The sequence below is a fragment of the Rosa chinensis genome, chromosome 6 (assembly GCF_002994745.2).
Source record: "Rosa chinensis cultivar Old Blush chromosome 6, RchiOBHm-V2, whole genome shotgun sequence".
In the NCBI taxonomy this organism is placed as follows: domain Eukaryota; kingdom Viridiplantae; phylum Streptophyta; class Magnoliopsida; order Rosales; family Rosaceae; genus Rosa; species Rosa chinensis.
The window spans coordinates 68,495,978-68,512,206 of NC_037093.1; the positions used below are offsets into that span (position 1 = coordinate 68,495,978).

At 38.4% G+C, this 16,229-nt stretch overlaps 2 protein-coding genes and 1 non-coding gene across 6 annotated transcripts; 1 reads left to right on the top strand and 2 right to left on the bottom strand.

The window, feature by feature from the left end:
* Window positions 1-98: 98 nt before the first annotated feature.
* Window positions 99-170, bottom strand: TRNAD-GUC. The gene has a single exon. It is a non-coding gene; the product is annotated as a tRNA-Asp (tRNA).
* A 76-nt stretch (window positions 171-246) lies between these two features.
* LOC112174693 (NAD(P)H-quinone oxidoreductase subunit U, chloroplastic) lies at window positions 247-1,914 on the top strand. Its single transcript, XM_024312490.2, has 5 exons — window positions 247-605; window positions 705-766; window positions 849-938; window positions 1,019-1,162; window positions 1,612-1,914. The coding sequence occupies exons 1-5, from the start codon at window positions 332-334 to the stop codon at window positions 1,708-1,710; spliced, it is 669 nt and encodes a 222-aa protein (XP_024168258.1). The 5' UTR covers window positions 247-331; the 3' UTR covers window positions 1,711-1,914.
* On the bottom strand, window positions 1,368-7,451 carry LOC112174690 (E3 ubiquitin ligase PARAQUAT TOLERANCE 3). Of its 4 annotated transcripts, XM_040507619.1 has the most exons (17): window positions 7,178-7,448; window positions 6,927-7,011; window positions 6,779-6,815; window positions 6,520-6,656; window positions 6,354-6,424; window positions 6,190-6,271; window positions 5,978-6,105; window positions 5,659-5,829; window positions 5,270-5,581; window positions 5,015-5,062; window positions 4,893-4,933; window positions 4,602-4,692; window positions 4,318-4,522; window positions 4,087-4,218; window positions 2,975-3,736; window positions 2,518-2,723; window positions 1,368-1,871 (listed from the first exon to the last, which is right to left on the bottom strand). In XM_040507619.1, exons 1-15 carry the CDS (start codon window positions 7,344-7,346, stop codon window positions 3,001-3,003), a joined length of 2,445 nt encoding a protein of 814 aa, XP_040363553.1. In that variant the 5' UTR covers window positions 7,347-7,448; the 3' UTR covers window positions 1,368-1,871; window positions 2,518-2,723; window positions 2,975-3,000. The 4 variants fall into 4 exon arrangements, with proteins under 4 accessions (XP_040363553.1, XP_040363555.1, XP_040363552.1 ...); XM_040507621.1 differs by having other exon boundaries at window positions 2,518-3,736; window positions 4,318-4,513; window positions 7,178-7,451; XM_040507618.1 differs by having other exon boundaries at window positions 2,518-3,736.
* Window positions 7,452-16,229: the final 8,778 nt, after the last annotated feature.

Consider the following 16,229-nt stretch of genomic DNA (forward strand, 5'->3'; position numbering starts at 1 on the left):
GTCAGGAAGAACCAAAATTAAATATAAAAAAAAATACATAAACCGACACCGTTTCAATCAGGAAGAGCCAAAAAAAAAAAAAAGGGTACAAAAACAAGCGCCGTTGCCGGGGATCGAACCCGGGTCACCCGCGTGACAGGCGGGAATACTTACCACTATACTACAACGACTTGTTGTTGTGAGAGCAAATTTATTAATTCATTGACGACGTTTTTCCTTAGAAAGATTTTGGTAGATAATAATTCTTTGGCAGAGAAACAAAGCCCGACCCTATCTAGCTCCCACCAAAACAAAAACTCAACCGGAGACCATTGTCAAACACCAAAGTAGAATGCCAATGGCTGTGTCCTCTTCCACTTCTACAGTATATATTGCCCAGAAAAGCTTTCCTATACCAACTCCAAAAAATGGTTTTGCGTTCTCAAACTCCATGGCCATCAGGTTTGCGCCAAAACCGCGCAGGTTTTGCATTAGAAGCTCAAGTGATGTATCGGCTGCAGAGACTGCATCTGCTACTGAGAATGATGAAAGTTCCATCGAAGTTCCGAAAGAACCGCCTTCACTGATTTCTGCCCTTAATGTCGAACGAGCTCTTCGTGGCATACGTAATGTTGAACAATGATCACCCATTCATCATAAAAATTCAGCTTTTCTTTATTCAGTTCAAGCTTCATTCAACTAATAAGAAATGTTTTGGAATGCAGCAATTACAGATGTGAATCACTATGGTAGGCTCGGACTTCAAAGAGGATGCCCCTCGGACCAGGTCACACACTTTATATTTCAACCATTTTAACGTCTTTAGTACACCTCTCTAACCCTTTTATGTGTTTCTTTTAACCATGCAGATTTTAGCTGCATATAAAACCAAGCTTGACGAGCTAAAGAGCCAGGGATTAGAGGAGGAGGAGCTAAACAAGAAATTGGAACCTTTAAAAGTCGGTAAATGAATTTTTCACGCATGAAAATTTTCGAAGACTTTATTGGTTCTCGATTGATGATTTATGTGTATATATAGGAGTCCTACACAATATTATCGTCCGCGGATGAGAAAAGATTATATGATTGGAGCCTAGGCAGGAGTGCAAAGCCAGATACCTATCTTTGGCCTTTTGAGGTTGAGACAACGAGAGCAACGCCGGATACCCCCCCACCAGTAATGGTATATTCTTTTTTGTAAAATTCAACCCTAAACCACATGCCACAGCTCACCAGCACTTGCTCATTTTAATCCGTTATTCCTTCGTAGGCTCGTACTAATTAGGCATTGGACCTTTAATTAGGAGTTTGATAAAATAATTAGAAACTTCATCCCTTTTCTCTGTCTATCGTCTGTTGAGCTAAAACTCCCCCTCTACCCTAATTGATTTATCCAAGTTAAATTTAATATATTTGTTAGGCTCAACTCAAGCCAAATGTGCACTCATACATGCCCCGTTTATCTCAAGAGTCATTTACACCCCGACTTCCTCTAGTTTATATTTGCCTGTTAACTCTAAACTTTTAGAAGCATAGGTCTTTTCCCTTTTGAGTTGGGATTTCAGTTTCAGTTTGTTTTGGTTCCTCAAGTTCAGTCCATGAATGGAAGTCCTCTTGCGTGGTTTGTTGCAGGAACCTGAAGACTTTGGGCCGACAAGATTGGTGGGATACATCGGGTTGGGATGGATAATAGTGTCCTTCATATTATCCATAGCCCTTAATCGAGGATAGATTTGTTCTCTGTTGCAACTAGCATATTTTCTCTTTAGCTTCGTGATCTCTTGAAACAGCCACTTGGTGAAAATTGTAGTGCTGGGCTGCATTGTTTTGGTACAACAACCAAAATTATCGCACCAGTTTGGTGTTTTAGAAGAAGAATGACATGTATCCACCTGTAAAATGGAAAAGTAAAAAGAAAATCAATTAGCAAGTAAATTGTTTTTAGTCGTGGAGGTATTTCACCTTCTGCGAGAAGTTTGTTTGAAAAGCACTAGACGACTATTGCAGTTTCAGATAAAAGGTGAGGAAGAAACAGAACCAAAAAAAAAAAAAACACTAAAATTTATAGTTATATAAATTTTAGTACATGATACCACTATCTTTGGAACGCCAACTATAGCCCCGACTATTGATTACCAACTAATATGGCACACAAAATAAATATATAAAGCCTAATACGAACTCATATAACTAAATGAAAAGAGCCTATCAACTGATGTAAACATCATACATCAATCATTTTAGCTCGAATAAAATGAGAGCCAACAACTAAAAATGTCCTAACTGTACGCTTAAATGTGCAGGATCTCTGACTCTACAAGCATTGCAGATGAAAAAAAGAAAAAGAAAAAAATCTAGATCCACTGATTTATACATACAACACACTGATTTATACATACAACACACTTTCATTTTTTTTTACCTTTAAGGTCCATTTTTCACACAAAGCAGCTAAATCTGATGGTGGGGATGCACCAACAATCCCCCACTTTTCTGGCTTATGTTTCTTCATCTTATTTTCTCTGAGAGGGAACATACCTTCACCAGCTTCAATATGTCTTGGCAAAGAGTAAGATTCGGGAAGAGAGAACGGCATTCAGCCATATGACTATATTAACCACTGCGGCTCTGTTTCAAAAATTTGTTTTGCTAGCGCCCTCCTCACTAGGATCAAACTAAAAAAGTGAAGATGTTAGCAGATATGAATAGAAAAATACTTCCAATAGCCGACCAGTCAATTAGATCTGTATCAAGAAAAACCAAGAATTCACATTAGATCAGAAGTAGCCTAGAAAAGTCCAAACTGACTGCACTAAATTTGTTACTTTGTATAGGTAGATGCTTTTCAAGGAAAAAAGAACAAATACCGTAATACTTTTTTACTGTTTAGGAACATATTAGCTAATACTTGAACCTAATACAAATATCTAACTGAAATCAAAAGTACCAGACTGAACATCAAAGTTGAGAAACGTGACTTCATCTACACAATTACCTCACAAATCAGCCTTGCTGATTCTATCATTTTACCCTTTTCTGTTTACAGTACCGATAATTTTCTCCACTATCTTCATCTGACCCACTAACCATTTTCCATCTGTCATGACTGCGCTCATCAACACTAGACTTTGCATTGTGCTCAGATTTTCTAAAATTGTGACTGCTCCCTTTCTGTAGCTTCTTATCACTGGAAACACTGTGTTCTAAACCAGATCCCGAGTTACTGTGATGTTTGTGCCTTTTGTTATTATGCCGAATTCCCTTTCTCTTATCATCTTTCTCTATGATATTTTGATGATGACTCCGACTAGAATCACTACCACACTGCTCTCTTCTTTCCTTTTGATATCTGGAGCTTCTATGATAGTGTTTGTGTTTATCACAGTCACACTGCTCTCTTCTTTCATTTTGCTTTCTGGAGCTTCTATGATAATGCTTGTGTTTCTCTTCACTGTGCCAACTGGAGCTACTTGGCATATCATCTAATTCAGAACTTGATTTCTCCGTGCGATTATACAGTTTCCCATCCTGATGACCAACCACCAAATGAGAACTTTTCTGAAGACCAACCAAATGAATGTTGTTGTCATCTATCTGATTACGATGCCGATCTTGTCTCTGAGATCTTTTAGTAGAGCCGTCACTGGAGTAGCTTACACTCTTTTCCCTGTTTACAAAAGATTTATGCTCTTGCAATCTTGCACTCCCATTATACTGATGCCTCCCCCAGTCCTCATCGTCATCACAAGATTGATCTCTAGTCCAGACAAAAACACATGCGAATCAGCTACTAATAACATGATAAACAAAACCAACAATATCATTTCAGATCCAAAATAGGACAAGAAATATGCATACACCTATCTTTGACAGTTTATTTGATAAGACAAGAGTCCATCTTAAACTTTAATAAATTAAAATGTGCTTTCGTTTGTGTGTGTTCTGATAGATACATAGTTTCAGCAGCAGATGCCTCTTCATGGTTAGAAGCCAATGGACCGATGCAATTCCGTTTTAGAAGTGGAGACAATCAAAGAAAACAAAAGGAGGAATATGTGCTCATCCACCACAGAACACCTGCAGAATCATTGATAACTAAATATTTACCTCCTAAAATTCTCCTTTGACAGTTTACTCCTCTTTTCTTGACCTTCAAGATCCAGAAATTCTGAACGACTTATATAACAGTCTTCACCAGTTTCAGGAAGAGGTGCTACACCTCCCATTCCCATATATCCACTGCAAGATGGTTTGGTGTCCAAATCAATATAGTGCAATGTACTCTTATATAATTGGATATTACAAACAGAGATCAATGGATGATGAAAAAAAACATACCCAAAGCCTGGAATCGATCTATACATGGATGGCGTGTGCATGTATGGATGAACAGAAAAAGGAGCGTGAGGGATCAACATGGTGTCAAGAGCTGTCATCCCATGATTTCCGTATAGATTTCTAAAGGGTGGGGTATGAGGCAACAGAGCCCCATCCCAGTATGGTGGCACATAACCTGGCATAGCTCCTGGAAAGACTGCATTTCCTGGATCCACAAATAAGTAAGCATCACAGAAAAATTAATCGTATTTATAAAATCATCAATGCAACCATCCATTCCATACCTGAATGAAGCATAGGGCGTGGACTGGTAGCAACTGGACACACTCTTATTAAATGGTCTGGGGAGCCACACATATAACAGGCACGATCCCCCTGATTTCATAAAGACAGGTCAAGAGTTTAAAAAAAAAAAAAAAATTGCTCTTAGAAACAAAGTCCGAAATGATGGACCTATGTTTCTAATATTATAGCCCAAGTTTATAAATATGTCCATAACAGAAAGAAAGTTTCCAACAACTAATAAGAAAAACTTTTTTAAAAAATCTCGCATGTTTCATTTCACAATCAAATACCTTTCTATTTCTCCCACTCTCCATAAAACTTTTTCCACCACCTGAAAAGTAGCATGGTTGTTAGAAAAAGTATTATAAGTGTAGTTCTGGCAAGTCAACAATGTACCAAAGTTAGATACTACCTGCAGTATAAACCCAAGGTGGCCTCTTTTTCTTGATTACAGGTTCAGCTGGGATCAGATCACAAAAGAACAGATCAGGATTTCAATATCAAGGGGAAAAAAATATTAGCATTAATGATACAACTAAAGATAATACTAACAGTCTACTTTCCATAAAGCAGACTTCATGGCAATAAATCAAAAGCAGCTTTTCAAATGTACAGAATAAGAACATTTCAAAAGTGAACGGACTGAAAACTTTATAAATAGTGATACCTTCCTCAGGTATAGGCTTGCTTTCCCCTTGGAAATCATCAAAAGCTGCCAAGCCATATGGAGCCACACGAGTAGAACCGTATCCGTCTCCCTCGATTTGATTGTTCTTGTGTGAAAACTTGGGAAATTTTTGCATGTTTCTTGCACCAAAATGATACGGCGCATCATTTTTGAATGGTGAGTGACAAGCAGATTCTGCTAAGCAATTATTAGATCCCATCCCTGTTTCAGGAGAATGAGGCAACTCTGACTCCCTTTGAAAAATACTACCACCACAAGAGACATCTTTTGCCTGAATTCCCGATTCTCCATCTGTTATTATAGAGCAGTTAAGCATAAGATTGGAATAGAGGCAGGTGAGTAAGAGTCTACCGGTATGAAACTCCTACCTGGAGCGTATTGGCAAAAAGCATTATCTGGAACAGTGATTAAATTCTGAGACTCTTGGAAATGCTCCATTGCTTGCCTAAGAGATATATTTGGTAGCAGATCTTCAATTCTGCTCTTGGTTGAAAAACACTTAGGACATCTTGCCTTCTCAAGCAGCATTTGACGTATACCTGAACCAAGAAACATGGGAAAGTTGTCATATTAAGCATAAAATTACTGATGCCTAACACAGTAACACCACATGAGGTACGGTTTCTGGGATGAAAGAACACAAGGTGAAAATATGCAGTACACTCTCAGAAAAAACTGTAAACCTACATTTCTCACAAAAACTGTGCTGGCAGCAGGGTATCATCACAGCCTCCTTGAAAAACGAGTTGCATAGAGAGCATTTCATCTCTGATGGCATATCAGCATGTTTTGTATCTACGGGATCACAACCCATCCTTCATGTACAAAAACAAAAGATCAGGTCCTTGAGAATGAAGAACAAGAACAAAAAAAATTCGATACAGCAAAAGGATGCCTACTTTTTCAAATTAAAGTCTTCTTGAACCTCAGGCCTTGACTTTGTCTGTGGTAAGATTTGTTCAACACCACCATGCGAATGACCTTAACAAAATGTTGCAGTGTTGTAAGCATAGACCAAACCCATTAACAGAAACTCATAAATCTAATGAGAGAAACAACATACTTCCTGGAATAGCATCACTAATCCCACTTGCTTCAAGTTTCTGACATCCTCCTACTGCTGGCTCCAAACATCTAGGTGCACATTTAAAAAAGAAACATGTATGCATAAGTACCGAAAAATCAACAAAAACATTGAAGATCTTATACATGAAATAAAACATGTATACCTTGTGATGCCAGTATTTGGTTCATAACCCAGACTGCAGGCATCCTTGTCTGCATCCAAACCAGAACAGACGAAGGTTGCCTCAGGAACGGGATACACGTCAACCCCAAAGTCATCAAAGTCGACTGTCTCAACATTCTGTGAAACATATATGTCATACCAGATAGTAAGTACGATACACATACACAGCTTCAAATGTGAGTAAAAACTATCCAGCAAATACAGCTCAAAAACGCGAGTTCAAAGTTTAAAATACAAACCGGCGGATTCCCAGCTTCCTTGCAGTTGAAGTGAGGCCTGTCACAATAGTTAGACTATCAGTTAAAAAAAAAAAAACAGCTCCAGAACAGTAAAAAATTTCCATCAACAATTAAACCTCTATGCATATCAAATGGACAGAAATCTTACATATCCACATGTACCGATCCTGCAGGAACTCTCTTGATAATCACGGACGAGCCGCACGGAATTTGAATATTCTCGTTAGTGTACTCTGAAATTAATCCAGAAAAAAACAAAGGAATATCAAATACAAATTACCAAGCAGTAAAATTATGTGTTTCAACAACTATGATTCAGCGAGAATCACTATGCAATTACTAGTCCAATCGTCAATAGACTAAAGAGAAACGACGAGAAGATTAATAAGGAGGGTTGACCTTGACCGGTTATGGAGTCGGAGAAGACGAGATCGGAATCTTGACAGATGTTGAGGTTGTTGTGGCGGATGATTTTGGCTTTGAGATCACGAACGCGGATTGAGGCTCGACCTTCAAGGTCGACGGAATCGAATTTCGCAGAGCTTCGGAATTTGAACTGAACCGCCATGGCCGAGTCGAATCGGTGAGTCAGAGCTCAGATGATCAAAGGTGTCAGATAGAGAGAGGAAAATACACGGAATTTCGGCTTTCTTGGTGCGAAAGCGTACTTATATTGGACTCACTTTCTGAAGCCCAAAAGGCCAAAACAGAAGTTTCCCCCCAGTTGGCAGTGAGTGGTATATACAAGATAGCCTTGGTTGGGCGTAGGTTTGAGTGGGATGGGCAAGGCCTTTAGTGTCACTTTGGACCGATGATTTTTAATTTAATTTTGCCATCGATAAAAAGCGCCGTAAATATGTACCTCTCTTTATTATTTTAAGTGAGTCGTTATGTGTAACAAATTAGACTCTCAATGAATTGAAATTCTCTAGTAGTATTTTTTTTTGAAGGGGTAAAGTGGATTTCATTAACGCATGCCAAAATGACAAATACATATCATTCTGCTACGTTCAGCTAGACAGATCAAGAAGTTGTAGTAAACTACTGTGATACATAGAAACAGACCACGTATATTCGAACTAATCGCTCACTTATTTCAGTGAACCTATAAACTATGGATGAAATGGTACATAGTGTTGGAAATTCTGGAGATGGATGATGCTTTGAGAACTTGTAGGTTGAGGCGTGTGGTACACTGCCCTTAAGAGTAGATGTCCGCCCTTCGGAGATTATATCTCGGTGTAGCAAGTGTTGACGGCCTACCCTCCAGGGTACAACAACTTCGATCCTTGTAGGTATACACTCACAATACTTGGATCGTATCGAACAACTTGAAAGCTTTCTTTTGGTAGAGTAGAATAATTAAAAGAAACACATGAGAAATTCTAGCTCGGAAAGGAAACAAAGGATTGAGTTTTCTTGTGTGTTTCAATCTGGAAAGCTAAGGATTATATATATGGCAGGAATGATCAATGCAATGACAATTTAATAATAGCAATTAAGCTATGTAACTCATGTAACCGAAAGGAATATTATGACACTGATTAGGTAGAATCAAAACGTCTAATTAGGAATGACATTTATACTCTGTAACTTATGTAACAGAAAGGCAATATATATCTTGACATTGATGAGTAAATCAAAACAGAATAAAATAAGGAATGAACCACCATAATTGCATATTTCGACCAAATAATGGTATATGAGTAAACTGATGAAATCTTGGTGTCAATCACAATCAAAGAGAGTTAATGACTATTACCATATGCAATTAAAGGTCCAATGGAGGTTTCAAATATAGTTAGTATTTTGAAATATTCTAATTAAATTCCAACACATAGGATATAGGCCCCTACCACACTCAACCTAGATCTTTTCTTTGCCCTTCAAAGTAGGGCTAGGAGGCTTGCCTAAGTACAGAACAGTCAGAACCTCTTCAGCAGACACCTTCTTCGACTTGGGATTCTTGTTTTTGGACCCCAATGGTCTGCCCTTCTTCTTCTTTACCACCGGCAACTCAATTGCAGGCCTTGGTTGCATGACTTCAGAGGGCACCAACATTCCACCTGGAGTCTCAATAAGACCCAAGGATTTGGCACTGAACTTATTAGGAAACTTAGGCAGTTTTACCTTCTTTGCAGGAGCAATCGGGCTAGTTTTCCCTGTCAACAAGTCAGACATTAAGAATTTAAGCTTTTTTGGTGAAGGACAAGATCTCACCCGCTTGGAGCATGGATCAGTTTCGACCGGAACAAGAGCTAAAGCATTATCCTCGCAGGCCTGCTTAGCGTCTTCCCTTCGAATGACCACTAAGCAGCGCGACTTGCTTGATTCAGGGCCACCAAATAGGGTTCATCCCACAGGAGGTAGGATAGGCATTGTAATGCCTTGAAAATGGAAGGTTCCATCCTTGAACTGATTAGGATTCAACCTCAGAAAAGATCCAGTGAGGTCAAGCTTTCTGGCCACCGGGTTTTCAATAGCCTTCTTCTTTGTCAAAGGTAGAGAGACAACATCACATGTTCCACCTTCATGAAACACTTGCCCGCAGGTGTTGCACAATCCCACTAGCTTCTCAAAGAAGAAATGGACTTCTTGTTCCACATCCTGCGCAAACTTTAGGGTTTTCTCCATGAAGAATGGTTTCGAGATAGGGTGAGACACTCGAACCCTAATCTCCCTCATTATATCAAACAGCTTTCAGTCCAGATCAAGGAAATTCCCCATCGCCGATGCTACATCGATAATTGTTTCTTTTTCTTCATACGTCGGTGGCATATTGGAGATGCGTACCTAGCAGAGAAGATCACACATCGGTACCGCCTGTAGCGGAGCAACTCCATCATAGGGCTGAACCACCACCATTGCCCTCCCAAAACTCCAAGGTCCCCCCATCAAGACCTAGCTTGTTATGATCCCCTTGAGATCAAATGAGAACAGAAAGCGGTCTAGTGCTCGCTGTTGAACGCTAAAACCCTGTTTCAGAATCCAGATTAGGTGAAAATGCCTTTGCAGATCAATAGCCGAGGTCGCCTTCATAACCAAAGGCCATGCCAAAACGTAGGACTGGGAATTGCAGCCCGCTCCTCCCTCAGACATGCAGGAGATATCAACAACTTCATTGCTTGCAATGGCAAGCGAGGTGGCAAAACTTTTGGTTACAGAGTCGATGGTGGACATGATGACAAAGAGATAGACAAAACTATCACTAATTGATAGACCATAGTACCAACGCCTGAGGCCGGAATTGGATCTAGGGTTTTCTAGGGTTTGGTGCGGCAAGAGAGGCGCCTAGATTTAACTATATAGTAGTAATAATTCATCAAATGCGTAAATGTACGCTGCACTTAAAATAAATAATTGAGCAAAAATTAGTTTGTGATCACACGTTAACTTACAAAAATAAGAGTTAAAATCTTTGTTGTCATATGATTGGCAATTTCAAAGGATACATGTATCTCATCATCGGCTTCATAAGCATTAGAATTTAGATTGCCTTTCAAACTGAAGGAAAAGTTACGAACAAATTAACAACAGATATTAGTCTGGTATTGTATTAATTTCTGGAATTTTTTAATGAACACGATGACTCAATTATACAGATGAATCTAAGAATGACCGATCAATCTGCAGCATTGATTTTCTCATATCACCAATAGTATTCTCCTTATCCCTAACCACTCTACTAGTCTTCTCAATCACACACTACAGGAAAGCTAACTATTCACGACGCGAAATTTACAGCATGCACTTAATTCGCGTGGTAAAATAGTATCATTTACGACGCGCTTTAAATGCATGCCGTAAAACTTGCTTTTTTCATATAAAATTCAAGGTGTGCAATGAATGCACGTCGTTTATATAATTGCATAAGATTAAATACGACGTATTTAAGACACACGTCATGTTTATGTGGTAAAACGGGACAAAAAATTTGTTAAAATTAAATCTTCCTCTCATATAAACAAGTTAAACCCCGCTCTCCTCTCTCAGACTCATCTCGTCCAATGAAGAACGAAGGCCGAGAATATAACCCGAAGTCCGACGTCGTCCCTCTCACCACACACACACACACACACACACTCTCTCTCTCTCTCTCTCTCTCTCTCTCTCATCTCTTAGTCCTATGAAGGACGAAGATCCAGCCGTCGAAGGCCCGACAATAATCCAAAGTCCTACGCGATCCCTCTTCGCGAGGTCTCCATTTTGCGCATGTTCTCCACGGATCCACACGTCATCAGGTACACACTCTAGTTCTTGTAGCCTATGGTTTGATTAAATTTTTTGGAAATTAGGGTTTGATATTGGGGATTGTTTGCTAAGTTTGGTTCAATAGGTTAAGGATTTGAAAATTAATTGTATAGATTTTCGATCCTCTAGTTAAACGAACTATGAATTTGAATCTATAGGTAACTTTGTCAACTGGTGATGCAGAGACATTTCTCATGCTTAGAAAAGAGGCTTTGCAGGCAGCTCTAGATTTCCTTTGGCCTCCAGTTGGTGTGAGATTTGGTGAAGGTACGTGGTCTTTCTCTCTTCTCTTAATTTGATTAGTCATAGTAATAGTGAAGGTTGGGCTAAACGATATGCAGCTCGATTTCAATAGTGAATGTTTGAGTTTGATCCGTAATTTGCTTAATTGCTGAGAAAAGTAATTGAGAAGTTAAATCTATGTGTTCTGTATTGGTGATGGAGCTTAATTTTCACTTCATTAAATCTATGTGTTATGTATTGGTGATGAAGCTTAATTGTGTGTTCCTTATGTTTCAATAGTGGAATCTCTACAGCTTTTGTTTTTCTTGGGTTTTCAGAGCTAGAAATAGGCTGTTTGAGTTTTTGGTTAGTCTATTAGTTTCGGAGCTGCCATAGGGTTCATATTACACCTCTCTTTGATGGGTGTCCTATTGTTTTCTTTGACAAAGATTCATCTCTATGTTCTTGACATTATATAACTTCTATGTAGCTAATTGCTAGTTTGAGATTGACCCGGTGAGCATGGTTGGTCCAAAGCATGTACTATGATTTAGTTGGACTTTTGAATGATTAAGCATGTATTGACAAGAATAATTAAGCATAGAGATTGAACTGATGTATGGTTTAGCTAGCATTGTGTAATATTATGGTTCTGTATACTATGGTTTTGGTCTTTTTCTTTGCAGTATTTGTAACTCATGCTAGGCCTATTCACTGAAATTTAGCTTGGCCAAGGAGGGTTGTATGTAAGCTAAATCTGGCAATTCTTTCATGGCATCTCTCATGCTACTTGGCTCATCTTAAATTTGACTTACTGCTATTCTCACAATATGGGGTACATGTTTTAGTTACGCATATGATGCATATCTCTTGCACGTGTCCTACTTATTTGTTTATTTTTATTTTTTTTGACTTTGTCAAGGGGAACCCAAAGGCTTCCTAGGCTCAAGATAAACCCCTTCGGTGCATGTGAAATGCTCCAACTGTGCATTGCAGCACAGTGCCTGGCCACTTTGACAGTTTCGGAGTTCGAACCTACTTACGTAGACTACATAATAGGTGATCAAAGTAAATGGAAAAATGACTTCTTTCATGAATGGTTAATCATTCTTGTGAGTTAAAATAGCATATCTATTCTCTTACTCTATACATGGACTCCATTTATGTGAGTTATTGCTTTGAACTGCTTTGATCAAAGGAGACACTACTTAGAAACTTATCCTAATTGTATTTTGCTAAAATTTGGCTATTTGTCTAATACTGCGTCTTTTATTGATGGCAGAGCAAATTAGAGTTTCAGCTAAGACTTCAAGAGTTTATAGAGATGGTATGAGCTAAAAATAACTTGCAAACTATCACATATGTCCAGAAATACCTTGCCCGATGGGGTGCTACCTATATGAATGAATTGCAACGGGTCTTTGTAACAGTAGCTTATAAGAGTACTACTTAATGTGGTACATACAAGGTGATTCATGTTTCTAGTTCAGGAAGCTTCTTATCTTTTTGGACTACTTTAATGCATTTTTCTTCTTCTTTTCTGATATAGTGGAAAGCATTATTAGGTTTACTAGTCTGGAATTAGTTGTATTGCTTTGTTTTATTGGAATGGACTTGCAGATGTAAGGATATAACTTGAATGTAAAAGTAGTAAACGAAGTACTTCTGGGACTATGGTCTCTCTAATCGTTTTAGTCGTTTATCTCCTAAGATATGTGATTAATTTCTCACTGGTTGGTTATGCTATCCAGGTTTTATTTGAACCAAAACAATGGGAAACCTGGTTGACCAACTCAAACAAGAATTCTGCAAGTTATATGGCATGATGCTTGAGCCTTTGCTGAATATTTATCTGCAAGCAGGAGATTTGTTGCTCTTGAGCTTGTCTTGCACTTGCCTCTCGAAGAAACACAGAGGTATATATGCATTTATTATTATCAGTATATATTCTGAAATGAGAATGTCACATGGGGATATCTTACATGACTGTTATGATTGGCTTGCAGAATTGGCATTAATAACTTGTTGAAGGATCTTGATGCATGTTCAGCTCCATGAAACAAAACAGTCTACCTAGCAGCCCTTATGGGAGGTGAAGGATTAGATAAAGGTCCTTAATCCTTTATCTAATCTTCTGTTACCATCTTCTCTGTTAATCATTCAGTGGTAATAACCATGAAACTATTTCAATGGCAATCATCTACTTGTTCCTGTGCACCACTGAGTTCAGACTTCAGAGACACCATGTAGAATGTGATATATTGTGATACCATGTGGAATGTGGAATATTGTGATAGATATTATTTGCTAACTTATCGATTTTATTAGTCAAAGGATTAAATGATGTAATGAGGTTTAGTATATCATTATTAAACTAGTTGTAATATGATTATTGTGGTTGATTGAGATAATTTTGATGAAGAGTTTCTTTTACATTGGGTATGTTGTACTTCTATTTTGTTTCAATAAGTGCTTGAACATGATATGGCTAATAGCCTGCAATGTTGGGGTGAACCTGGAACAACTGAAAATAAATTGATTTTTTTTAAAAAAAATTTGCAATAGACATTTACGGTGTGCAATGCGCATCGTAAATGAAAATTTAAGGCATGCTTATGGGCACATTTACGGCGTGTATTGAAAATTTATGGCGTGCTTATGAGAACATTTACGACGTGCAAAAGACATTTACAGTGTCCTTATGAGCACATTTACGGCGTGTTTTTTAGTACATTTACAATTTGAGTTCAATTTTACGACGCTGTCTATAAGAGCGTCTCTTCGCGCGCCGTAAAGTGTCATTTACGGCGTTTTTTGTGCGCCGTAAATGACCTATTTTCCTGTAGTGACAGCTTCTAGTTGGGACTCCAAGCTATTCCACATATCCCTTAACTCCTCTGATGGCACCCAATTGTAGTCGATATCCACAGTCCACTTCTTGATTTCTTCAAGAACAACTTCCAAGAGATCAGAGTGTCGAGTCGCTTTTTTAGCCAGTACTCCCTTATAATTGATTTCACCTCTTCTAGGTTTTCCTTTGAGACTTTTCCATCAGGTCCAATAACAATCAAGGAGACAATAACATCGCACAGGACTGAAAGCTCCCAGACCTTGTTTTTGAGCTTATGACATTTTGAGCTTATATACTCATTATTATCAGCAAGGAGCTTGTTCACAGATGAATTCTTGGGATTCTTGGGAGCCATTGATCAATAATATCAATGAAGTTTCAATATATGGAAGCAGAATGAAAAGTACTAATTAATTGCGTGTGACTATTGCTGAGGACCTGGACATTATATATAGTGTTCAGAATTCTCTTCGGGACTAGTTAGGAAGTGGAAATCTTTCTCTTTTCTGAAGTGTGTGTGTGTATAACTATATATATATATATAGATGGTTATAGTTTGTAGCAACCAGCTGGCTTTCTCTCTCACATAACAGGAAACCAATAAGAGGCTTCAAAAAAAAAGAAGAATTTAATCACAAACCGTATCCTTCAGGGAATGGAATTACAAATAACATGTGCTAAATAAAAGATAATGCGTTTTTAAGTGTTCATGGGAATATATTGTCCAACATCAGTCTCAATGCAATAACCATCGAAAGTCTTCGATGTAAACTCTCTAACATTGTCAATTCCAATTGACTGAATAGGATGATCCAGGGAGTGAGCCCGTTGTTATATGTATGTGCTAGGAGTGTAGTATAAGCAGCATTTACAAATGAACAATGGCACAACATGTGACTAGCGTGTTTGCTTGTCAACCAACAACATGAGATATTTAAACGTCCGTAAGTTGGTTGAACTAGTCCACATAATCCCTACCGATTCTATGTAAGAACAGAATGAGTATTTTCATATCCTTTGCATAGGACGGTCTTAGTCCTAACTTCCCTAAGAAACAGGCTTTGTAAAATGAGCGAAAGGTTTTAGAAGCAACCAATGAGGATTTTGGTTGGACCTGAGCGTCTGAAGCGATATCTGAAGCAAAGTTGGTGATTGTAGCATTACCTAGGGCACCACCCTCATGATGGACACCATCCATGGCGTCATGGATAGGGACTGTGCCAGCCCTAGGCTGGTGGTGGACAGCGGCGGTCACACTTAGTTCAGGAATCAACTTTTGATTCATGCTTCGTTTCGCTCTAGAGAAAGGATGTCCATGTGAAGTCTTTAATAGATGGATCATCATATCATGACTAGGATGACCTATCCTGTCGAGACAAAGCCAATATGTGTCTAAATCCAAGAGATCTTCTCTCATAACTTTATTAGATTTAATAGCTCGAATATTGTTACAAAGTTCACTAGAGAGACACATAAACTTCTCTAAGATGCGCATTTGTTCGCAATCGTTAGAGGCATTGCAAAGGAACTCATTTCCGTTCTCTACATGTGTTTTCGCATGGAATCCGTTGGCTATTCATATGTACGATTTGCCCTAGGAGCATAGAGAGTTTCTGTGACAGTAATCAAGGTGACATTTGGCAAGGGGAACTTGGGCTATTCCGTGTCCTTGAATTAAAACTAATGGCTCAGCCATCGTAGTCACAAAGTAATATGCTCAGAATCAAAATGAAGTCATAGTGAAAAGAACCTAAAATTTTATTCATAAGCCAACGGAGTACGTCATTGTCTCTTAACCATTAGGAGAATCTAATCCAAATGCTAGCTAATGCAAAACAATGGTAGTCGTTTAACTTCTTTCGGTAACTCCAAAATAAATATGACCAAATGAGTAGAGAGATGTCGGTGGAGCAAAACTCGCTTAAGTACCACTTATCTCAAAATCTTCCTAGACATCATACTCACTTTGGATGAGCCTATGTGAAGAAAACCTAAACCAACGACATTTACTACAAATATATGGCAATTGCCAATTACATCTCTTAGAAAAATAAAGACTTAAACAAAATTGGCGATCTATTGATCCCAGCCAGATTTTTAGTCTTCAACCCTTCACTTCTAGATCAT